Source organism: Glycine soja, chromosome 1, assembly GCF_004193775.1.
Source record: "Glycine soja cultivar W05 chromosome 1, ASM419377v2, whole genome shotgun sequence".
NCBI lineage: Eukaryota > Viridiplantae > Streptophyta > Magnoliopsida > Fabales > Fabaceae > Glycine > Glycine soja.
In genome coordinates, this window is record NC_041002.1 from 51,282,287 (window position 1) to 51,307,349 (window position 25,063).

Below are 25,063 nucleotides of genomic sequence, written 5' to 3' on the forward strand. Positions count from 1 at the left end.
CTAGCATAATTGATAGATAATTGAATTTCTTAAACATCAAGATAAATTTATATTTTGAATAAGTATGATTTGAGTCGTGTCTTCTCTGTTGATAACATTTGAGGTTGGAGGACTGTGTATCTTTTATGTTCGTTGGTCGACCAAGTGTGTTTTTGAGTAATTCCTTCTTAATCAACAATAGAAGAATTTATCTAGTTGAACTGCATTTGTGGACAACTAACCCATGATAAGGAAAAATTGCTTAAAAAAACTTGAAAACAAACCTAATCACAACCACAACATAAAAACTTAGGCTTGACCAACAAAGGACATAATGCTTTGCATAGACAACATTGAACCCTAGCTGAGGAAACCTATGCCAAAACATAAATTAGTAATCTTAATCATATAAAAAATAATCAGAGAATATTTTTTTTACTGTATTAATAATAGAATATTATAAAATAGAAAAATAATTTTACATTATAGGTTTTAAAATCTTTTAAATACGATACTGCTATCATGAAATATTATAATAACATAAATTTTAAGTCAACAGAAGAGATCAATGAGATGAGATGGGCTTTGAAGAAACTGGGATTATGCATTATTGTTTTAGTTGTTAGCTCTTGTGTCACATCGGTTTTCAGAGAAGAAAGGTACCTTGGGCCCTGCATCCATCTACGAAAACAGAATGCAAGTGGGGATGATTGAAGCTAACTCACACATCGTGAGTCTATATAATTAATTTATTTCTGTTTGATGTCAATGCAACGTTTGTGGTGGGTTTGTTCTCCATGTGGGTTTTGCAGTACACTTGGTCCCATGTCAGGACACCAGCTCGTGCTCCACTACCCGCTGTTATTATCTCATCAATTAGTGGACTCGTAGTACAACTCTAGTACCAGCCAGCACCATGATTCGGCAATCAACATTCAACACCAATCGGTTTCAAAACTAAAAAATGCAAAGCCAAAGTGCACCCACAAGCAAAACAAATATGTAAGGAACCAGTATTGCAGAAATTCAGTAATGTTTTACATTTTATCTCACAAACATAATAAACAAACAAACTAATACTGAACACTCTTGCTTCTTCTTAAACCTCTCGGACGTTATAAATATGCCAAGCCTATAATAGTACTGATGCGATCTGGCATGCCAAATCTTGATAGGAAAACGAACCTCTTGAATTGATGGAGAAGTCAACACAGGAGTGGACGTGGGGGCTGAAGGAGTTGGCAGAAACCCACCTGAACTTTTATTAATTAACGTGTAAAACATTGATTGGAGGATTGAAAATGGAAGTGGCATCCCACCTCATTCGTATGATTTTCACAAAATCTAGTTTGTACGAACCAACTTTTTGCTTGTCATCATTTATTTATGAACACTACTTAATAGTACGAGACCAAATGTAACAAATTAAGGTTTAGAGAATTAGAGTAAAGTAGTTGCATTGGGAGAAACCATAATGAAATCAAAATATACATTAATTTATATAATGACATATTATTTGTATAACTTTTGTGTTTGTTGGTATAAAAAATACTAATTAATTTCTTTAAATTATCATCAATTGTACAATTTTATACTTATATAATTTATAAATTAATTCATTCCAATAAGTATTTGATTCATTCATTCGTCACTTTCACTCGAAGTATGCTAGGAGTTATTGACATTGTCTCATCTCTTTGCGCCAATGATATCTCCACCCTCGACACCATAGAAATGTTAGAACATTTTTAATGGAAATTTCTTGAAGGATTTCTTAAGTCAAAAAATCATATCTTACAATTTCTTCCCATTGCAACAAATCTACATGACAGAAAGAATTTCTTAAAAATAAGATCTACATCTTTTATAAGAAACTGTTTCTTACCATTAAAAAATAATTATTTATGTTACAAAACTAGTATAGAATTGCATCTCAAACCACCATGGTGTCACCACCACTTCGCCTTGTCAAGGAAGCCGCGACTCAACAAATCTCAATTGTGGCGAAACCCTCTGTCGCACCACCTCCATTCCGTCACAACACCTCTATGTCGTAGCCGCTAAAACCACCTCAGTGCTACCATTACTCCACCTTCTCATGGTGGGTGGGTTGCAAATCTAAGTCACGACAAAGCTCCCTCTGCCTATGCTGTCGAAACTCCCGCTCTGATATGAATTACTTGTGCGGTTCATGATCGACATTGCAGAGAACAAGAGCGAAAGCCACCATGGCCACTAGTGAGAACGAGAGCCAGCAAGAGCATAGGCAGGGAAGAGAGCAAAAAGAGGCAGCTCGTAGAGAGGAAGAGGATGAAAACGTTGACATAATTAAGTGAAAATAAAAATAAATAGAAAAGTGTAAGTTTCTTGAAATTTCTTACAATTGGAATAAAATTGTATATAAATTTCTTAAGAATACATGACATTGTAAGGATCACAAAAAGTACTGAAGGAACCACGAAAATAACTTAAGAAACCCACTTAAAAAATTTTCATTAGAGATTCTTTTATATATCCGGTAACTTGTACTTGATTCATCCCCAATCCACACCGTATTAGGAGAGAGTACGAATAACAATAGATAAGAGGTACTACCCTTATTGTCAATATTCATACTCAACTACATATCTGTTTGAGTAATAATTTTAATTCACATCCTCAAATTTGTTGAATACGTGTATACCTATGCCCACACCATGCAAAATCATGACAAAAAATTCTAAGGTTTTCTCAAAATTTGTATTCAATATTTAATCAATGATATTTTGTTAGATCTTATTTTATTCTTTCATCAACTACTACTATATGATCAAAGTCCCATTTTTTTTAACACTTCACAATCAATAAATATATATATATATATATATATATATATATATATATATATATATATATATATATATAAACACTTCAATTTATGCTTTAACAATAATTACAAGTATTGTCAATAATATTTTAAAAGCAATGGATGTATTTTAGAAGCAATAGTTGTCAATAATATTTACAAGCACTGTTCGTATATATGTGTGTGTAATATTTACAAGTATTGTTCGTATATATGTGTGTGTATGTGCCTGGAAAAATATCAAATAAATCTCTAAAATTGAAATATGTTAGTTCATGTTGTTAACTCCGTTAAGGACTATAATTATAATTAGACATCAAATTTAGAGATTATAATGACAATAAATGATACATTTTAGGAAGTAAAATGATAGTAATTTCTATTGGAGAGAACTACGTTCAAAACCTAAACCATTGAGGATTTATGCCTAACATCCTTCAAGCAGTACGATTGATTCCAATAACTAAAAGGAAATTGTAGAGACTAGAGAGCTTCCACGAAGACATCGAGATGGAGCTTGGAAACGATGTGGTTAAGGTTCTCTACAATGAAAATGAGGTAAAGCAATTCATTCTGAGTTCAGCACGACAAATGCTGGGAATTGTGGGCTCTATACTTGGCCCGAGGAGTTCAGCCCAAAACATATAAATGCTGGGAACGGGTATTTGATCCATACAAATGCATGATAATTACTTTAGGCACCACAGTATTTGCTTTGGTGTACCCCCAATTGCATTAGGGGGCAATGCGGGCAATGCATAAGTTGTACTAAAGATTGTCCGATCCATAATGCAATCGGGGTGCAGCAAATCAAATACACCGGTGCATTAAGTAATTGCCCAAATGCTTTATGATTACTAGATCAAATTAAAAATGAACAATTGGTTCACAACAGCCTTCCAAAAATGCATTTTGGATTCACAATAGCCTTTTCAACCATGCATAGTGAGCATACTAATCCAAAGTTCCTTCATTAGCAACAAATAAACCAAGAAAGATCTTAACCATCTTAAATATGCAGCAATCATTGAAGAAACGAAACAGTATAATAATAGATTAATAGTTGGCATAAAAAGTTGATTTTCTATCAAAGTATTTAAACCAGAAAAGTAACATGCACGCTTTGATTTTCTACAACTTAAATCCTACAGGTACAATAGAACATCGTTCTTTAGCACTAGGATGCCAAGAGTTAGCTTCAACTTGTTCTATAAAAACTACAATTGAACCCTATGGCAAACCTAATGAATCTTTTATTTGCTTCTAAAATATTGCCATTTGGAAACAACCACTGGCAAATTTGATAACTATCATTTACTGTACCATGAATTCATTATGCAGCTTCTGGCCTTTGCCAATGCAGCCATCAGGATGCATCTTTTCAATACATATACATAGAGGGTGTATCAAGTGAGAGCATAAAAAGAACTGATTTTGGTCATTCAATCTCACATTGATGTTTTATTTAAGTAAAATCAATCTTGACCAACCAAGCAAGATTTAATGGTTAGAGTGAACTCTTCTCATTTTCATACTCTCACTTTTGCTTTGGTGTGCATTACTTTTTCTCAAAATATCATCAAATCAAGGATGCTTGCTTTCTAGTGAAAAAACAAACCGATGATGATGTTATACACAAAGCAGTTGATAAGCATCTCAGCAGGGTGCACTATTCATCATCGGTGTCAAACGTATCTTCAATCTTGTGACGTCCACGGTGATTAAAATAAATGCCAGCTTGATTGAACAAAGAGAGCAAATGCAGAAGCTCCTGGAGAGAAAGTTTTGCAGGCCTTTTATCTTCAAACCCACCCGATGTAACCACTCCAATAATCTTTTCCTTGAACAAGGCCAACCCTCGTTCATCTTGAGCCTCATCACCCTTGTGGGGAGAACATTCATCATTTCCATTGGAGATTTTGAACAACTCAAAAACTTTCCCCTTGAGCTTAAACAATGCCCCAAGTGTCTTGTTCCTGTTACTACTAAAACAAGTCCGGGTGAAAGCCCTCCACTCATGGAGATCCACATTGGGAATTTGAGGCTTGGGGCGGATTATGACCACAGAAGAGTCAACTTTAGGAGAAGGGAGAAAGTCCCTCTTGCTTACGTCCATCACAAGCTCCACGTCAGCCACAAGCTTCACATTCGCCGACAACCGGTTAAACCCACCGGAGTCACCGGGGCAAGTCAGTAACCTCCGAGCGAACTCTTTCTGAAGCAGAAGCGTGGCACTCCTAAACGGCGTCGCTCCATACACCAGTTTAATCACGAGAGGGGAAGATATCCGGTAAGGAATGTTGGCCACAACAAGATCAAACCGCGGGAACGGGGCTCTCATTGCATCTCTTTCTATAACCTGCTAAGACAAAGACAAAAACAAAACCCACGTGTCATGTTTTCTTCCATTTTTGTTTTTTTGGCTTAGGCATTTCATCAAACAGGTAAAGTGCGAGATGTGTGGTCAAGTGAGTTAGCACTTACCCTGAGCTTGTCTTGGAGGCCGCGTTGGAGGACGCGCTTCTCGAGAACCTGGACCATGCGGTGGTCGATCTCGATAGCTACGACCTTGTGCGCGGCTTCGAGAAGCTTGAGGGTGAGGTTGCCGGTGCCGGGTCCGATTTCGAGGACCGTGTCGGTGGGGTTTATCGCGGATCTCCGAAAGATGGTGTCCAGAATTCGAGGGTTGATGAAAATGTGTTGGCCTCTGCTCTTGTAGAAACGTAGAGCTTCTTCGCCATCGCCATCGCCATCCCCATCTCCATGCAATTGCCGCACTGATCGTAACCTCCGAGGAATGAATCCAACTACGCGTCTAGAGGCACCAAGCATGTGCCACTCTCATGTACATTTTTTATGCGTTTCCCAAGCATAAGCATAGATACCTAGTTTGTTTGCTCCTTTCTTCCAAAGGCCCATCAAAGCCCAACTGGATTTCCTTTATCTTTGGGCTTGGGACGAAGACCCTTGGATCCTCAGCAACCCAGGCCCAATAAGTAATAACAATGTAAATTAAATTTGACCATAAATAACCAATTTCAAAAGGTGTAAGACATTTACAAGTTTTTGAAAATTTTAAATTTAATATCTAAATGTGCAGAAATTACAATAAATTAACCCCGCTGATAATTTATTGATAAATTAATCCTTAAATTTTGTAACTTAATCTTAAATTAGTCATAAAATATTTAATTTACCATCAAATTTATCTTTAAACATTATGACTTAATTAATAAATAGTCTCATAAATTTAAATGTAAGATTAATTTATCGTACTTTTTACCCAGACTAAAATTAAAATTTTTATCTTTCAATGATTAATTTATGAGCATCTCATATTTTTAGAGAAAATTTCACTATTTATCCTTTAAACTATTTATATTATTTTACCTGTTCCTGAAAAAGTAATTATTCTGCCAGGTCAAACTGAAACGTGGGAAAACTGATTTGATAGCAGCCATGATCTTCCTAGTTCTATGCTATATGGTCAAAGCGAATTGCATAAAAGGCTTCTCAGCATTATTTGTGAAGTAACGTGTCCGCTGGTGCGCCAATACATCATTACATACGCATATTGTGGGACACAAATGACTTTGAGTTTGAGCTGATCATGCAATTAGATTGGAGTCATCTTCCTGTCATTGGTATCATTGCAAGCTTTCTACTTGTCTATTTATACGAATAATTGGAGCCAAACTCGGCCCAAAAGTGCTGTTCTTCTAGACTGCTACCAAAATGAAGAAACATAAGCAAAGCATGGAACGAACCAATGATTGTTTCAAGCTTGGGGGAATTCGTAATTCATTACAATTTACATGTGTGTCGTACTCTCAATCCCTTTGATGAATGAAATACTTTTTTTGAGCATTTGCAATCGAAAATGATTGATCCTTGCTTGGTTAGGGGTATACTGTGGGTGAGAAAAAACAATGATATTCTCTCATCTTTGTTCTGTTTTATGTTATCCAGGTTATTTTGGTGGTTGCTATGTCAGTGCTCTGTTGGGTGCCAAAATAATTAGATTCAAATTTTCGGTTTTTCTTTTTTGTTAATTATGGTTTTTGATACGACACATTCTTAATTGGTATAAATTTTCTTTTTATTTTCTAAGTGCAAGTGCTACTTATGTTGATTCAAAATTGTCTCCATACATATCGATTCGCTTTATGTTGTAATACTCCATTAGCATTAACTGATAATGTTTTAAAACTTTACTTGGACCAACCCAAAAAGAAGAGGCTCGTTATTACAGCATAATAGTCTCATTCAGACAGTCCAAAACATGTTTTATTACATGTGACCCACGGGAAACAGCGAGAAGTGATGGCCACATTCTTTTTTTGGATATTTTTCTTATGATTGGTTAAAATTTATTAAAAATTAATAATTTTGATAGATTTTATTTTTTTATTAATGTTTTCTCTTTTAAATTTATTGAAAATTGATGATTTTTAATAAATTTTAATTAATTGCAAAGAAAATATCGAAAATAAAATATGATTAACACTCTTTGTTTAGTTTGAGAAGCATGTGTTTCTTGGGGCCATGTATAAAATATAAAATACATCACTATCCGGCAAAAACGAGAAAAGTGAATAAAGTTTGTGAAATCAATTCACTTCACGAAGATTGTCTAATTATTGAATGCTGAGCGCATATTAGGATGATGGACCAAAAAGGATTATTTAATTTATAACTGAGCTACTTTACGCCATAAAAAATTTAATCATTATTATTCCATTAAAATAAATAATATAGGCATAAACTTGTCAAAAATAAGAGAAATGCTAGTAATACGCTACTCTTTACACGTTCTCTTTTATTAGTGTAAAAAGAGAGTCATTAAAAGTTTGATGGTAAATTATTATTTTTATGATATTAATAAATAAAATGTCTTTTCATTCTAAGCAAATTAAAAGCTAAATATTAAATAAAATCAAAATAGAAGGATCTTAAGATTCAACTGAAAGGACCAATATCACACAATAGAATACCAAAATAACTAAAAAATGCAATTAACCCAGTTTTCATAATATTCACCTTAAAAATTATATTAAGAAATAGAAAATAATTAATTTACTTTTAAAGTAGTACATCTATTAAATTCATTTCAATAAGTCAACTTTGTAGTGTCTCTGTTGCATTTTTTTTTTTTACTTTTAAACTCATGAAAAAAATAATTTAGTATCACAACATTAAATTTTGCTCAAATTGGAGTTAACTTATGCCAACTTAACGGTCAACATTGACAATTAGAGATGAAAACCAAAATCATTAATTTGTTAAAGTATTAAATGTTTCAACTTTAAAATAGGTGAATCAAAATTATAATTTGGTAAAAAAAATCCTTATTATATTGATTCAATTTAAAAAAAAAGTTTTTATATTTTTATTTTTATTGTTTTGTTTTATACAATCTGATTAAAATATTAAGAAAACAAATTTCATGATTTATTTAAGAAAAGAATAAAAGAAAATGAAAGTGTGAGGATGACTTTAGAAAACCTCCACGAGAGACATGAAAGTCGGGGATGGGAAATTGGTTATCTTTTCTGTTTTAAGATTTACATAACAGTTTTATAACATTAAAAAAGCAAATTTTATATTGATAAAAATAATAAGTTTTTAATGTATTTAGATTAAATTAAAATTTTAAAATAATATACCTTTATTTATGTATTTTTTGACATTTTTATACCTATTTAAATAAGTAAAAAAATATTTAATTTTAGTACGTTTATTTATCTAAATACCACATTTATTTCTCTACTTTTTTTATAAAAAAAAATCCATTTTTTCTACGTTTTTTTCCTTCCAAATTTCACTCTTGAACGGTTGAACCAAAACAAATGTACTGAGACTGGCCTTTGGAGTTTGGATTTTAGCTAACTGAAAAAAGTGTACGTACTATTTAGAGTAAATCTTAGGGTCCGAAGGAATCTCCATAGAAGCGCGTGCACAATGCTAACGAATCCTATTCTCCTTTTTTATCAAAGCATATTCATGGGTCATTCTAGCAATAAGTGGTTGATATAATTTTAATAAGGGTCATTCAAGCCATGTGCTAATGACTAATAAGTCATGTATTCAGAATTGTTACCTAATTAAGGTATATGGTAAACTGTAGAATACAATTGTCCACTATAAAAACATAAAAATTATCTCAACAAATAAAATCTTTAGATCATAAACCGACCGTAAGTGATGATATAAATTAAAAGAAACACGCATATGTATAAAATATAATAGAAGAAGAATCTTAAACTAGTAAAATTAGTAAAATGAGAATTTTAGGGACATTAGTGAGGGAATCTTTTCATGTTTTTAATTGTAATTGGCAAGCAAAAGAACATAAGAAAGGGGGGATTGTCTGCGTTTAATGGTGCTGTGGGTACCCAAATTTTCCCATACGATAATAGTGCCCAAATCTATCTTTTTTCTTTTTATACGATGACTGGTATATTTGGTGGTGCCAACTTTGCTCACTCTCAAAATATGATGATATTCTGCTTACTAACAATAAGTTAATAAATAAATGCCAAGCCCGGATAAAATAACTGAATGTCATAATAGTAAAATTCAAAGAACAATATATAGATTTGTCTTCGAAAATCCGGCCAAGCAACAAATACAATAATGAAATGAAAAGTATACAATTTAGGATGCAGTAAAGGTTGAATCTATATCTATATATAGTATAATTTATAACACTCACGAAGTTTTATTTACAAGATAATGAAAGTATTCATTTTTTAAAATAACTTACATTCATAGATGTTAATGAGGAGCTACTTTAAGTTACAGTTTAAAATTAAATAAAAAATAAAAAATAATATAAGTCATTTCATAATTTTGGTTTAATAATTTATTTTTAACCTAAAAAGTTTCATTTCATATAGTCTCACATAAATAAATTCATATATTGATAAAAAAAAATTTAATTCATATGAGAAGGGAAAAGAAAAACTAGATATGCAATTTTTGGAGTTAATTTAGTTATTTTTTAAACTACATTATATATATATATAACGAGTTTCTCTTAATTTTTTAAGAATTATTTTTTCAAGTGTGTTTTAATCCAACTTCTATTTTAAGAGTTTTTTTTTAAAAAAAAAAGAACAGTTGAGGCAAACACTACCATAATTCCAGTGAGCAGACCATGATTATTATCTTATTAAAACTTTAGGCTTTAGTCTTATTATTAAAAGTATGACTGCCTTAATTATCCCTACAAATAATCTTTCTTGGTCAGCATTAAAATATGCATATATGAAATTTGAAATTCTTCGTGAAAGATAAGAGACAAATGAAGTCATGGAGGGCATTCAAATGCCCATACTTTATATGCTTTTATAGGGCATTATAATATCACTCATTGAATATTTCATCGGAGCAAAGTGAGTTGAGCTAAATTTATGGAGGAATAACACAAAAGCATAATTTACTTTATAGTTTGGGATGAAAATGGATAAGGACCTATAGTACTATATTTATTCCTATATTTAAAAATAATATTTCTATTTGATCTCATATTTATATGAATAGTGATTTTGATTCTTATTTTTTATTTATTAGATACTTACACATTCATATTTACATCTATAATCCATATTTTACTTATATATAAAATTAATAATAATAAACCAATAAAAAAATTAATTAAAACAATTATTATAATTATACTAAAAATTCATTCTTAATTCAAATTTAACATTAAAAATATGCATACATAATATTAAAAATAAACAAACATGACATTAATTTATCTAAACTTAAAGATACTAACATAAAAATTGTTAAAGTTAATGTTATGAACGTTTAATAAAAACTCTAATTAAAAATTTAAGATTTTTGACTCTCTAATAATCATTCATCCTAACGATTTAAGACTTCTCACTTTATAATAATGATACTATTAGAAATCAGAAACGTATATGAGACTCACTTTTGTACTTATATCTATGCATAAAGTTATGAATATATATCTATCTTATACGTACCCAATTTTAATATTATGACTAATTACTTATTCTGCTTGCGAATATTTTTTCAGTGATATGATTGGAGTACATTTTATGATTTCTATTTGTACCTAATCGTACATGAATAAAAACTATGTATGTATGGCCGATTAACACAAGCTAAGTATGATATAGTATGAGTAATGAGAGTTCAAAGTGGAAGAAATGGGTGGACCACCATCAGATCTAGAAAAGCCCCACTGCCTTTGGGTTCCAAAATTCGAATCTCCATCCGTTCCTTTCGCCGTCAAACGTTGATGAAAGCTGGAACACCAAACCAAATAAAAACTAGACAAACATCAAATTTAATTAATAAGAATTCAGAACATCGTAAACGACACTATGAAACGCTATTACTAACCAAACATGCCCATGTGCTACGTGCTTCAACTTCTAGGACAAATATCATGACTTACCCACCATATAAACCACATTTACCCATGCTTAACCCTATCACTCTGGGTTGGTCACGACTTCAAATTAATTTAAGGAGCACATGCATGGTAGAATGATTTTTCAGGCTTTAATAATGGGGTTAATGTAAAGTATTTTAGGGGAGCATCTACACATACAAGTGAACAAAATATACTTTTGCTTTCTCTATCTTTTGGTGTCTTTTTACTGTTTTTGAAAAAAGAATACTCGGTTAATGAATAACGAACTTTAATTCTTTATCTCGGATCAAGATATTCACCCCTAAGCCTGCACAATGCATGCCTATTTGGCTATATCTCCATCATCAAATATGTTTCTAAATTTTATAAAAATATGTTATTTTTTAGTTTCTCGATGTTTTAAATATGTTTTATTAGTATACAATATACAACTTCTACATAATAATCAATATGCGGATTAACAGATACAAGGTTGTCTCACGTTAATTAATTATTCCGTGTATCTTTTCGTTTATTTTATTAACAGTAAATTATATTGATATCTCATGAAATCTTGTGATATTGTATAAAATTTTCTTGTTTTTTTTTTTAATGTTTACGATAACATTCCTTATCGAAAAATACAATATAATATTTTTCAAACAATTCAAGAATTAATATAATATCTAAGGACAATTAATGTAATATTTTTTAAACAATTAAATTGTGATAACGTAATAGAAAAATTAATTTTTGACAATTTCACTAAATCACAAAGAATATGAATGTAATTTACTTTTTTAATTAAGAGAGATGCATATGGTGTTTTTGACTCACCTTGCAACTCAAAAACAATGTATTGCTTAAGCACAAAAAATTATAGTTAAATTTTGACTTCATACTTCTTTGTTCACTTAGAATTATCACTTTGTCAAAATTATCATCAAAGGAATTTGTAAGCCTTGTTTTTTTTTATTTAACTTCTTTTGTTTTATTTTCCTTTCTGGCCCCAAGACCCCTTTTTACATATTAAAAAAGACTACTTTATTTTTCCAGTACTTTCCTTTTCTTTTTTCTTTTGGTTACAGTTGGCTATGGAGAACTTGATGGACGAAATTATTTTATATATACTTAAAACTTGCTTACATTTACATGGACACAAATAAGTAGTGACCCAACTAAAATAAATGGCAGCTTGTCCTCATGTGGCGTCCTTCATTTAATTTTTCCTTATGCTTCGGTCATTAGCGGAAAGTTGAGACAAAAAATAAAGGTGGTAGGAGTTTGGTACCACTTGAAAGGCTAAAGAATTTGACAAAAAAAGGCAAGGCTTGATTTTTTTTTTCTTCCCTCTTTGGTATCCAAGGTGAGGGTTGTGTGTGTTATGGTTCTAGTAATTAATTATTTTGTATATCACTTTGTTTTCTCCATTTTTTTCAAAAAGAAAATGCTCAACATTGTGAAATTGTGACAATGGTGAATGGCTGCTGAAGGCAATACGTTAGGGAGTTGGTTCACCGTTGGTTCACATGACATAACCAATTAACACCACAAAGAAGGCAAAGGAATAATTTAAAAGGGGTTTTCCTTTCTGTTTCGGGTTCACATGAAATCAGCACTCATGTGTGGGCCATCATTGCTCATAAATATCGCATTCATTCACTCAAATTGCTTAATAGTTCTTCTTCTTGTATTATTAATGATTTAATTCTGTGTTAAGCTATACGCAAGAGGTTATTTTTTGTGTCGTGGCACGTTGTTAATATTTTCCCAGTTCGTAATTATAGATCTTTTAATTAATTCATTTTTTTAAAATAATTAATTTAGTTAATCACATTAAATTGGTTAATTAATTGTATTATTATTTCAATATTTTTATTTTTCTATTTATTTAATTACTTTTGATTAATGTTTGGAAAAAAATAATTAAATGAAGATATATAAGAAAATAAATAATTAATGTATTTATTTTTTTAAAAAAAAATTATAAAAAGATTTCTAAAAGAATCTTACGTATAAATAGAGACGAAAAATTACAAAGTTACTGGTAGTACTTACTAATGATCACCAGTTTTTATGCGCGAATTGAATTTCATTAATTCTTTGCACGTTATCAACTGAAAATAGCGTTACTACAATCAGTCAACTAAAATATTGTTCGAGAATAAAGCTCATTCTTACCCTTTTTAAGTGTTAGTGGCAACTGATTGAATTTGATTTATTTTAAATAATTCGAGTCTCACTAATGAAAAATTAAGCCGATTTACTGGTAGTACTTACTAATGATCACCAGTTTTTATTAAAATAAAAAAATGTCCAACAAAAGAATATAGAGTTGTTCTATTATATTTTAGCAGTATTTATTATTTAGATCACATTCTTTCTGTTATACTACATGATTACATTACTTTAGAGTGTTGGTAGTGGCTACGAATGAGTGTGCGAAAAACAAAAGTTGTTTTCCATTACGTCTTATATAAATTGGTCTACTCATCACTCATCAGAGTCTCAGACTTTAGTGCTTAACACCGAGTTAAATTGACCTACTTGGCACCTTCAATAGTCTCTTCTCTTTCTCTTTCTCTTTGGATACCATTAACAAAAACCACAGCACTCAAAGCAACAACACCCTCTCTCTCTCTCTCTCTCTCTCTCCATTCTCCACTGTCTTCGAGAGTGAGAGTGGTAGGGAAAACATGGAAACCACCTCGGTTTCCAAAATGCAGTTTGCAGCATTCTTTTGTTTGGCTTTGTGGTTGGGTTTTCAGCTTGAGCAGGTTCACTGTAGCGTTACCTACGACAGAAAAGCCATCCTCATCAATGGCCAAAGGAGAATCCTTTTTTCTGGCTCTATACATTACCCCAGAAGCACCCCTGATGTATTCTTCTTCTTCTTCTTCCATTTCCCATATTTTTATTTTCTATTATGCCCAAAAGAAACTTTACCTTATTCACTGTTTTTTTTATAATCTGTGTAGATGTGGGAAGATCTGATTTACAAGGCCAAAGAGGGAGGTCTGGACGTCATTGAAACCTACGTCTTTTGGAATGTTCACGAGCCTTCTCGTGGCAATGTACCTCTATCAGCCACTTAATCATGTTTTTCTTTTTAGTTTTTTTTTCTTGTTGAAATTGAGGTTTACTCTCTCTGTGTTCTCTCTGCTTGCAATTTGGTTCAGTACAACTTTGAAGGAAGGTATGATCTGGTGAGGTTCGTGAAGACAATACAGAAAGCGGGGCTATATGCTAATCTTCGCATTGGACCTTATGTCTGTGCCGAATGGAATTTCGGGTACCTTAAATTTTTTCACCGTCTTATGTTTTTTCTAGCACCCGAGGTTTTAGCCTTGTGGTGTTCGATGGTTTAATGATTTTCTCTTGTAATGTGCAGAGGCTTTCCTGTTTGGCTCAAGTATGTTCCCGGCATCAGCTTTAGAACAGACAATGAACCTTTCAAGGTCTCTCCCTCTCTTTCTCTCTCCTCAAAACCAATTTTTATTACTTCATTATTGAAATGGTCTTATTGATGACCCTTCAACGGTGTTGCAGAAAGCAATGCAAGGGTTCACTGAGAAGATTGTGGGCATGATGAAGAGTGAACGTCTCTATGAATCCCAAGGTGGCCCTATCATACTCTCTCAGGTGTTGTATAGTTTCCATTGCTAACTTGCTTTTTGTGTATGTATAAACTATATCAGTTTTCTGTAAATCTTTTAGGAAAGGCACTTGATAGAGCACTAGTGGCTGTAGAGTTTTCAGTTTAGATCTGGCTAAGTGGCTATAATAATAGTGAGACATGCACACATTATGCTGTTTCAGATTGAGAATGAGTATGGGGCACAGAGTAAATTACTTGGATCCGCTGGCCAAAATTATGTGAACTGGGCTGCAAAAATGGCCGTGGAAACGGGAACTGGGGTCCCCTGGGTGATGTGCAAAGAAGATGATGCGCCAGATCCTGTGGTGAGAATTCTCATCCTTCCTTGCTCTTGAAAGTTATGTACTGTAGTATTAAATGCTGTCCTCAGAGGCTCCATCGAAATTGTAGCCCCAATTTTTCTTTTTCAAGAACCTTGAATGTTCAGGAATGTGGTTGATATATTAATCTGTTTCTGTTTCTTGTTTAATGACAGATAAACACGTGCAATGGCTTTTATTGTGACTATTTTACTCCTAATAAACCCTATAAGCCTTCAATTTGGACAGAGGCTTGGAGTGGCTGGTAATCTTTTTTATTGTTACTCTCAAGTTTTAGAATTAAAGAAATGAGCTTCAATAATTTTTTTTCCCGTCGAATATGAAGGTTTTCTGAATTCGGAGGTCCAAATCATGAAAGACCTGTTCAGGATTTGGCATTTGGAGTTGCCCGATTCATACAAAAAGGAGGATCCTTTGTAAACTATTACATGGTTGATTTTTCTTATACTGCCTTAACACTTGAAAACTTGATAATGATGATGACAACGACGACAATGACATTTACACTTGTAACTTTCCTTTGCACATGTAGTATCATGGAGGAACCAATTTTGGCCGTACAGCTGGAGGCCCTTTCATCACTACAAGTTATGACTATGATGCTCCACTGGATGAATATGGTGAGAACTGAAATTTTTGTAGATTATGCTACTGCTGGCTGTTTCTGTTCTTTTTTCTAAGTTGCTTCTAATGCATATATATAAACTATTTCAAGTCAAGACACTCACCACACTTAACTAGTCTGAAGTAACACACTCTAAATGGTTTCACCTAAGATTTAATTCTCATTTCTCAGCAGTAACCCCCAGACTATATTACTGATGACTTGACTGACTACATTTGTTGACAAAAATGACAGGTTTGATTAGGCAACCAAAGTATGGTCATCTAAAGGAGCTTCATAAGGCCATCAAGATGTGTGAGCGGGCTTTAGTTTCAACTGACCCAGCTGTTACTTCATTGGGGAACTTCCAACAGGTTTAACCTACTCTTTCTTTTTATTTTTGCTGTGCCACAATTTTCTTTGCTGACTCTAGTGCACCTTTTATCAGGCTCATGTATACTCTGCAAAATCTGGAGACTGTGCTGCTTTCCTCTCAAACTTTGATACAAAATCTTCTGTTAGAGTGATGTTCAACAATATGCACTATAACTTACCTCCTTGGTCCATCAGCATCCTCCCTGATTGCAGAAATGTAGTTTTTAATACAGCAAAAGTATGTAACAGAAGTCTGATATTTGAAATCATCATATTCCTTTGGTACTCTGGGATCACCATTATGCTTCCTAGGACACAATTTATTCACATTTAATATCTCTATCGATGAGATTCAACAATTTAAAATTGTTTAAAACCACTAAAATCATCTTGTCTTCTATTAGGTTGGAGTGCAAACATCTCAGATGCAAATGTTACCAACAAATACTCGTATGTTCTCCTGGGAGAGTTTTGATGAAGATATTTCTTCTCTCGATGACGGCTCTTCAATTACAACCACTACTTCTGGTCTCTTGGAACAAATAAATGTTACACGGGATACAAGTGATTATCTTTGGTATATAACTAGGTAAGCTTGATTTTCTAGATTTGATTAGGTTTGCTCCTTAAGTAAGTGGCTTTGTCAATTTACTATTGAAATTCTTTACGCTTGTTTGTTGAAGAAATGTAAGAGTTGTTTTAATTCTACCACATTGACAAGTATCTAGTCCTCTTGCTTAACAATCTTTGTTCATTTTTCAAACACACAGCAGATCACTTGCATCAACCATGAAAATAAACGTTTAATTTTATAGATTTTGAATATGGAATTAACATAGCTGTGATGCCCACATCTTAAATCTGTCTTCCTGAATAGCATGACTTTGACATTTAATGGAATCTCTCAGGTTGCTGCTGTTAAATGATAATTGTTTAGAAACCATTTTGACCATACTAATTTATTTCATGTCAACTTGTCTGTAGTGTTGATATAGGTTCATCTGAATCCTTTCTCCGTGGAGGCAAACTACCCACTCTCATTGTTCAATCTACTGGCCATGCTGTGCATGTTTTTATCAATGGTCAACTTTCTGGTGTGTATTCTGTTTCCTTGTTTTCCTGATCTCCTTTCCATTTTATTAGACAAAGGAATCATGATAATTATGATTGAAAACAGGTTCTGCCTATGGAACAAGGGAGGATAGGAGATTCACCTATACTGGCACAGTAAACCTCCGTGCTGGAACAAACAGAATAGCTCTGCTCAGTGTTGCTGTTGGACTTCCAGTAAGTTTTGCTTCCCACCTTTACTTTCCAAAATCCTATTACATACAATACAATTGATGCAATCCATTGTCAAAAACCAAATTTTCAGAAAAATTGTTCAAAGTTTATTTTTGTTTATTTTATATGGTTTCTCATTAAGTTTTCTTATGAAAGGTTTCTACCCTTTTTTATCTGAATGAATTGTCATCACAAACAATCATCCTCCTTATTTGTCTCAGCTGCGCTTACAAAGGCTTTATTCTTTGTTTATTAATGACTAATATCATTCTTTTGTGATGCGTTGTCATAGAATGTGGGAGGACATTTCGAGACTTGGAACACAGGAATCCTTGGTCCAGTTGTACTCCGTGGATTTGACCAAGGAAAGTTGGACTTATCTTGGCAGAAATGGACTTATCAGGTTCTTACTCTTTCTTTAGCTACTCAAGTTGTCCCAGTTACAAAGAAAAATATATATGAAGATATGCCAATTCTTAAAACAGGTTGGGCTGAAAGGAGAGGCCATGAATCTTGCATCACCAAATGGTATCTCTTCTGTAGAGTGGATGCAGTCAGCATTAGTTTCAGACAAAAATCAACCACTGACATGGCACAAGGTAAAAATGAACAGAAACATACTTAAGGTTCATCGAAACCAAATATTGGCCATAAAATATGATAATTTTTTTTGGTATATTTGCAGACTTATTTCGATGCTCCAGATGGAGACGAGCGGTTGGCATTGGACATGGAGGGTATGGGTAAAGGTCAAATATGGATTAATGGGCTGAGCATCGGAAGATACTGGACTGCTCTGGCTGCTGGTAATTGCAATGGTTGCAGCTATGCCGGGACATTCAGACCTCCAAAGTGCCAGGTTGGTTGTGGCCAACCAACCCAGAGATGGTAAGTATTGTTTTTGGTTGATATTATATATAGGTAATTATGCATGGCTCACTAAGGCCCAAAGTCCCTTGTATTTGGTTCTAAATATTTCAGGTACCATGTACCTCGATCTTGGTTGAAGCCAGATCATAACCTGTTAGTTGTTTTTGAGGAACTTGGGGGAGATCCTTCAAAAATTTCACTTGTAAAGAGATCAGTGAGCAGTGTCTGTGCTGATGTGTCTGAGTACCACCCAAACATTAGGAATTGGCACATTGATAGCTACGGAAAATCAGAAGAGTTCCATCCTCCAAAAGTTCACTTGCATTGTAGTCCTGGCCAGACCATTTCTTCCATTAAATTTGCAAGCTTTGGAACACCTTTGGGAACATGTGGGAATTATGAGAAGGGAGTTTGTCATTCTTCCACTTCCCATGCCACCCTAGAGAAGGTACTCTTCAACTTCATTTTACAATCCAACTCATCAACTTTGTAACAAGTTTTTCTTTATTTGGACGATAATATAACTTATGCTTTGCCATTTCTTTTTCCACAGAAATGTATAGGAAAGCCAAGATGCACGGTCACTGTATCAAACAGTAACTTTGGGCAAGACCCTTGTCCTAATGTGTTGAAGCGGTTATCAGTTGAAGCTGTTTGCGCTCCCAACTAATTGGAGAGGCTGAATGATTAAGGAAGCACCCTTTTACGTGTAGTGTGAAGTGACTTAACAAGCACACGAAAGAACAATAATAGTATAGGTAAAGTGCCATAGTTGTTTTTAGGGAGAGAAAGTAACTATGTTCTGACATGTTGGTGCCGAAGGCACGAGGTTTTATAGTTTCATTTGGTGATGTTTTTACGGGAGTGTATAAATTAGTGATTGTTGGATAGGTGAATCTTTAATCAGGGAGTCCAAAATTTGGACCCCTGGTGTAGTAGTTCCCGGCCTTTTAAGTTTTAACTATAGGCACGGGGAAGAGAGGGAGTTTGGTTGGTGTGATGTTTTTTCGTTTTACTTTGTGGGGTAAAATTAATCTCCAAATCAGGTTCAAGTTGGGAGCGGATCCTACTGTAACCATTCTACGTTTATTTAAAGTCTCCATTGTTATGTGCATTTTGCCTCCTATTCTTTAGTTGCAATAACTACCAATGACATAGCCAATGACCAGGCAGAATTAAATTTAAAATTGCAACTAAATTTACTTGGCCAAAGACATTCCTCTCGGAAATGGTTAAGACTAAGTGAAACTATTTATTTGGAGATTTATGTTATCTGAGAAGCTAGTGCTAGCTCCTACTTTCAGTGGTTTATATATATAATCTATCGAGATAAATGAAAATAGTTAAGTTTATTAATTTTAGTTAATGTCATGATTTTAATATTACTTAAAAAGTATTCATAAAATTAAATAGTTTTAAGTGTATTTTATAATTCAAGAGATAATTAGTGTGACGTATTGTTAATAAGTTAAAGAGTGTATCCACATAAGTGGGTTTCTCATCAAGAGACTTCTTAAGGATATAAACAAATATCAATTAATATATTCAAAAATGAGTCAATATTTCTTATATTTAGTACTAAGTAAATGTACCTATTTATTTTTTATACAAACTTTCTTATAATATAATAGAAATAAATTAGTTTTTAACCATCCATTGCTTTATTTATTTTAAAGAAGAGAAAGGTAAGTAATCAACAACCTTGCATCCCATTATTCATTCTTCAACTTCAACTTCTCTCTCATGTTCTAAACATACCAATAAGAAGAAACAAATACCAGTAAAATAGAATTCCCATATGTTTTAATACTAAAAGGGAAAACAGGAAGGTCTATGTAATTAAGATTCATGATATAGCACCATCCACTATTATTTAAGACGGAAGAAAGGACCAGTTACTACTATTCAGAAATAGATGATAGGAGTCATCACCTTTGAAAAGCTGATTGGTGCAATAACAGAAATACCAACATAAGTCTAGTACAAGATTATGAAAAGAAAGCGCATATATAAAGTTTCTGAAGGTGAGCTAGATTAAGCACTAGCTGAAGCCACATGTTTCTGTATTTTCTGCTGCAGCTCATCCTTCTTTGCTCCCACCACTTTGTCCAGAAGCGTTCCCTCTTTCACAAACACAAAAGTGGGCATAGCCTCAATAGCCCAATCTTGAGAAACACTCTGCAATCAACAAATTATCTTATGATTACTTTCTAAATGAATTCTTTCTTAGTTTCTCTGCTTTTTTGGTAGGGTTTTTTTTTACCTTTAATTCGTCCACATCCACCTTTAGGAATATGACACTTGTGAACTTCTTAGCCAGCTCAGCCAAGAATGGTGCAATGAAACGGCATGGTCCACACCAAGAAGCAGTAAAATCCACAACAATCTGACACAATTAGAAAAGTTATCTCAAATTTGACGTGATAGAAGAGCAATTATACAAGACAATGCATGATCTAAGTCAAAATTGCATTTGTAAACTTCACTGCATTTATTTTACAGATATAAGAGCAATTGTATAATGCATGATTTAAGTAAAAATTTATGGGTAGGTGAACCAATGAACCATACAGAGCTGTTGGAATGCTAAAGATCATCGAACTAGAATAAACTGAAAATGAAATTATAAATTCTGGTTTTATAAAAAAAATGTTTCTTTTCACGTTTCTTATTTCAACAACTAATTATAAACCTTTATTCATTTATTTGTTATTTCTTCTTTTAAAAGATTTATATAATATGTTATTTTCATCATTTTTTTAAAATAATGTGATAGTTTTAACCATAAAACTCTATAAATTTAAGATATGATAAAATATTTTAAAAAGAGTCGAGATATAAACATAATTTCATGAGTTTCTAAGTCTTACATTACATTTTACACAAATTTAAGATATAATAAAACAATGGAAATGTCTTGGAGTAAATCACACAAAAGTGGATACATTCAAATTCGACATGCAACATGCAGTTTTATAATTAGAAACAATAGATATCTTCCTGACAAACATCATCTCATGCCAAAAATAATAAAATTCCTTAAGAAGCAGTGCATAACAACTACCACCAATGATAGGCAGGTGTTTGTTGTTGGAGTATTTTCTTCACAATTTGCAGACTCTCTACAGTTCTCGTAATCATTATTTCAAATTAATGATATTAAAAAACTAAGTTGCTTTAACATAGTCTTTTATTTACACATATATACTAGAGTTGCTTCTCTTTTTTTTATTTTTTTTAAATTTAATGATTAAAATTAATTATTTATTATAATCATTAGATTTAAAAAATAATGATGGTGATGGGGAAATAAAACAATAAACAGAAAAGAAACACAAACCACTATCTAACAAAACTATTAAAAAATAACTTGTTTTATGTAATAAATATTTTTTCTAATAAAATCTTTTCACTTCTGCATTTTTATAAGGTCAACCATAAGATTTGATAATACCAGAAAACAAATTGTAGAAAAGGGATGCAGATATAATATTTATGTGTCTATCTATCAAGTATATAACACGTTTACAAAATATGTCCCTTTTCCTTCATGAATTGCACTATTGCAGATTAGTTTCATCAACAGCCAACACTCAACCGAACAATTAATTTTCTTTCGGTGGTACTCTTTCTTGAATATTGACTAAGTCCAAACAATCTAGTTATCCCCTGACAACAATTTTGGTTGCTTGTCACATCCGCTAGCACTCTTTATAGATCAAAACAAAACTTATTTACGAAATATGCATTGTGTTTTCTCTCATTTTATTAGTCAATTCTAGATAAAATATTTTATTTCTACATTTCCATTCCTCTTTTATCCCTTTTTCATTTTTCTTTTAACATCAAATATCTCATTTTTCTCTCCCTTTCCCCCCCTCTTTCTAAGCTCTTCTCTGCACCCATGTCACACTGCCTTGGGGTTGTGAGAAAATCATATCTCTATAAATGGCATTTCCCTAATGATCCTATATCTCACAGATCTTGCAAAAAGACAAAGAAGTGTAAAGGGTCTAAAAGCAGTGTGACTGCTTTCAAAGCTTAATAATAACAACTTGTGGATAAAAAATTAATCCATCTGATGACTGATTGCTTAGTGTTTACAAACATATAATTTTTATAGATAAATCTGATATACGGCACTCAAGATCCGGAATACTCAATTTGAGAAAAAGGTACCTATGTTTATAATTACTGGTAGAAATTGTTTGTTATTTTCCCCCCCTGAAGTGTTGTTTTTCTATTGAGGAGATAGGAAAGGCATCAGACAAAGGGAACACTAGTTGATTTGGCTTTTGATCCTATAGTTACCAATAGTGCAATTCTCACATGAGTATAGTATGCACAACCTATGAAAAACCTAACATGTAAATACATCCTATTAAAATTGCCATCAAAGCATTCCATATGAGTAGATTAACAAGGCCATCTAAGTAATTATAAATTGTATAATGAAAAATAAAATCAGCCTAGTTCTCTACAGAACAAAAACGACAACGTTTTATAGAAGTCCCATAATCAAGTTTCAGAATCAATTAAGGTCACATGAAAGTAACAATAATAATGATAATAACAATCACGTTAAGGACAGATCGAATCCGTGGATGGCCTTTTAACATTATATTCATAAGGCAGATATGACTCATATGAGGCATAAACCACCAAGTCACGGATGCATCATGTCAAACAATAACAAAACCGAAACAAAGTAATATTGTTTAGAATGATGCCATAAATTGAGATCCATATATTGAAATTGAGATTGATGAGTTGATGATACGTACGAGTTTCTTGGATTCGTTGCCCTTCTGGAGTTGATCGTTCCATTCTTCAACGGTGTGGCAGCTAATGACTTGTCCCTCTTCCGATGAGCCAGCCATTCTCTCAATAATAATCCTTATTTTCTCAGAAAACTTTGTCAGTTACAACTAAAGAATTTCAATATGTATCACATAGCCATAGATGCTACAATGTCACAACTTTATATAAGCAACACAGGTAGGCCTTATCGTGAAAAGGGGCTCGCCTTTCTCACTTTTTACAAATTTGCCATCAACCATAGATATTCTCATCTCATGCATTTCTTTTTGCTGCGATGCATGCAAATTAATGTAATTGCTCAATTAATTAGTAACGATCCTTCGGGATTAGGATTTGGAATTAAGTACACGCTTTCTTTCTCTCTCACCCCCTTTTTTTTTTTAAGATGTACACGGTTTCTCAAAACTTTGAATTCATTTAACGTAAAATATAAAGTACAGTAATTAATTGAGTCGTGTTTGTTCTATTTATTATGATATCATTTATTTATTTTGAATATTGTGGTAAAGGGTTCCTTTTTTTATGTATTTATATTTGTGGTATGAGGATTTTGAATTTAGCAGTGTTTTGCTCTTTATGGAACACACTTGTTATATATAATGATAGTTTTAAATAAATTAATAAATAACACTGAACACATTCATAAACTAATACGATGTTATTTTAATTTAACTAGTAGTATTAGATCCAGCCTTAGTTATATAGTCGTGTCAAATACTTAGAAAAAAATCTTATAAACTTGAAGAAAATTGTCTCTTCTAAAATATACATGTGATTTTTTTATAAAAAAGGTAATAAATATATAATATCTTATTCAATGAATTCAAAAGTTTCACTATTAATTCAAAAGTTTAAAGTTTAATTTACTTTCTATTTGTTGAAAAACAGGCACTCTGTGTCTTATGCCTTAATATTCTTTTTTTGTTTTTTTAGTTAAATGTAATTGTAATAACTATTATATTGAAAAACGATTAGACATAACTACTTATGCCGGTGAGTGATTTTTAAAAGTAGCTGAAGAATAAATTAGAAACCATAAATATGTATATCAAATGGGATAATTACATTTATTAATATTTATAGATAATAATTGTTATGTTGAAAAGTTATTAGATAGTAATTACTTGTGATTGTGAGTAGTTTTTAATAGTAGTTGAAGAATAAATTAGAAATAAGAAATATGTATATCAAATGAGATAATTATCTTTATTGATAGTTATTGATGTACTAACAATATAAATTTTTTTACATTGTTAACTAATTGGAATTTATCGTATTTATAACTTTTAAGTGTTATTAATTTATTATAAATGAAAATGTGGTTAGATGGGATTATAAAACCCTTTTACATTATCTCTGCAATAACTATTCTGTCTTAATTCAGATGAATTTGATTTATATATCTGTCAGTATGATAAATAAAAAATACATTATTAACCATATACCTGAATTTGTGATGGAATAAGAGTTTAAAAGCTTTTCATAACGTGAGTGGATAATTATTTTCTCAATTCAGTTTCTTATTTCTTGTAGTCCAGAAATAGAGTGAAACTGACAAATGGGCCACGCCTATAACACGGAATCGCTGAGAGACAAGTAAAGGGTTACTTTTGTTAGCGTCCTGGCCAATGTTTTGTAACCAATGGATTCCGATTACAAAGAAAATAACATATGCATGAAAGCAAGGATACGAAAAGGATCTATATCCTCTCATTTCTACATGATGGAATATGATTTTATTAGAGAGAGAAAGAGGTACGTTTTAACTAGTAATTATCTCATGTATTGTATGGATATTAATTTTAAGTAAAACTAAAAAAAGTATATAAAAAATCTTATAACAAGTGTTTAAATGTAAATGGAATATCACTACCAAATTCCCCCCCCCCCCCCCAAGAAATGGCCATGCATA

The 25,063-nt window shown here is 32.3% G+C and overlaps 2 protein-coding genes and 1 pseudogene across 3 annotated transcripts; 1 reads left to right on the top strand and 2 right to left on the bottom strand.

Annotated features, from left to right (window-relative positions):
• Positions 1 to 3,873: 3,873 nt before the first annotated feature.
• LOC114420181 (ribosomal RNA small subunit methyltransferase, mitochondrial-like) lies at positions 3,874 to 5,692 on the bottom strand. Its single transcript, XM_028386071.1, has 2 exons — positions 5,309 to 5,692; positions 3,874 to 5,183 (listed from the first exon to the last, which is right to left on the bottom strand). Exons 1-2 carry the CDS (start codon positions 5,654 to 5,656, stop codon positions 4,494 to 4,496), a joined length of 1,038 nt encoding a protein of 345 aa, XP_028241872.1. The 5' UTR covers positions 5,657 to 5,692; the 3' UTR covers positions 3,874 to 4,493.
• Positions 5,693 to 13,710: 8,018 nt separating this feature from the next.
• LOC114420191 lies at positions 13,711 to 19,444 on the top strand (annotated as a pseudogene). Its single transcript, XR_003668359.1, has 19 exons — positions 13,711 to 14,098; positions 14,198 to 14,293; positions 14,399 to 14,511; positions 14,611 to 14,677; positions 14,769 to 14,861; positions 15,039 to 15,182; positions 15,353 to 15,441; positions 15,523 to 15,628; positions 15,730 to 15,817; positions 16,057 to 16,175; positions 16,250 to 16,414; positions 16,581 to 16,765; positions 17,161 to 17,270; positions 17,354 to 17,463; positions 17,753 to 17,863; positions 17,946 to 18,059; positions 18,146 to 18,348; positions 18,442 to 18,778; positions 18,884 to 19,444. The product of XR_003668359.1 is annotated as a beta-galactosidase 3-like (transcript).
• Positions 19,445 to 20,105: 661 nt separating this feature from the next.
• LOC114420200 (thioredoxin H1-like) lies at positions 20,106 to 23,295 on the bottom strand. Its single transcript, XM_028386091.1, has 3 exons — positions 23,115 to 23,295; positions 20,594 to 20,716; positions 20,106 to 20,508 (listed from the first exon to the last, which is right to left on the bottom strand). The coding sequence occupies exons 1-3, from the start codon at positions 23,208 to 23,210 to the stop codon at positions 20,365 to 20,367; spliced, it is 363 nt and encodes a 120-aa protein (XP_028241892.1). The 5' UTR covers positions 23,211 to 23,295; the 3' UTR covers positions 20,106 to 20,364.
• Positions 23,296 to 25,063: the final 1,768 nt, after the last annotated feature.

Bases quoted from the DNA above. Each gene is read 5' to 3' on its own strand.
- LOC114420181 (XM_028386071.1), bottom strand. From the start codon at position 5,656: ATGCTTGGTGCCTCTAGACGCGTAGTTGGATTCATTCCTCGGAGGTTA. The intron at 5,184-5,308 runs GTAAGTGCTAAC...TTGTCTTAGCAG, and splicing joins GCCTCCAAGACAAGCTCAGG to GTTATAGAAAGAGATGCAAT.
- LOC114420200 (XM_028386091.1), bottom strand. From the start codon at position 23,210: ATGGCTGGCTCATCGGAAGAGGGACAAGTCATTAGCTGCCACACCGTT. The intron at 20,717-23,114 runs GTACGTATCATC...TAATTGTGTCAG, and splicing joins GCAACGAATCCAAGAAACTC to ATTGTTGTGGATTTTACTGC. The intron at 20,509-20,593 runs GTAAAAAAAAAC...TGTTGATTGCAG, and splicing joins TGGATGTGGACGAATTAAAG to AGTGTTTCTCAAGATTGGGC.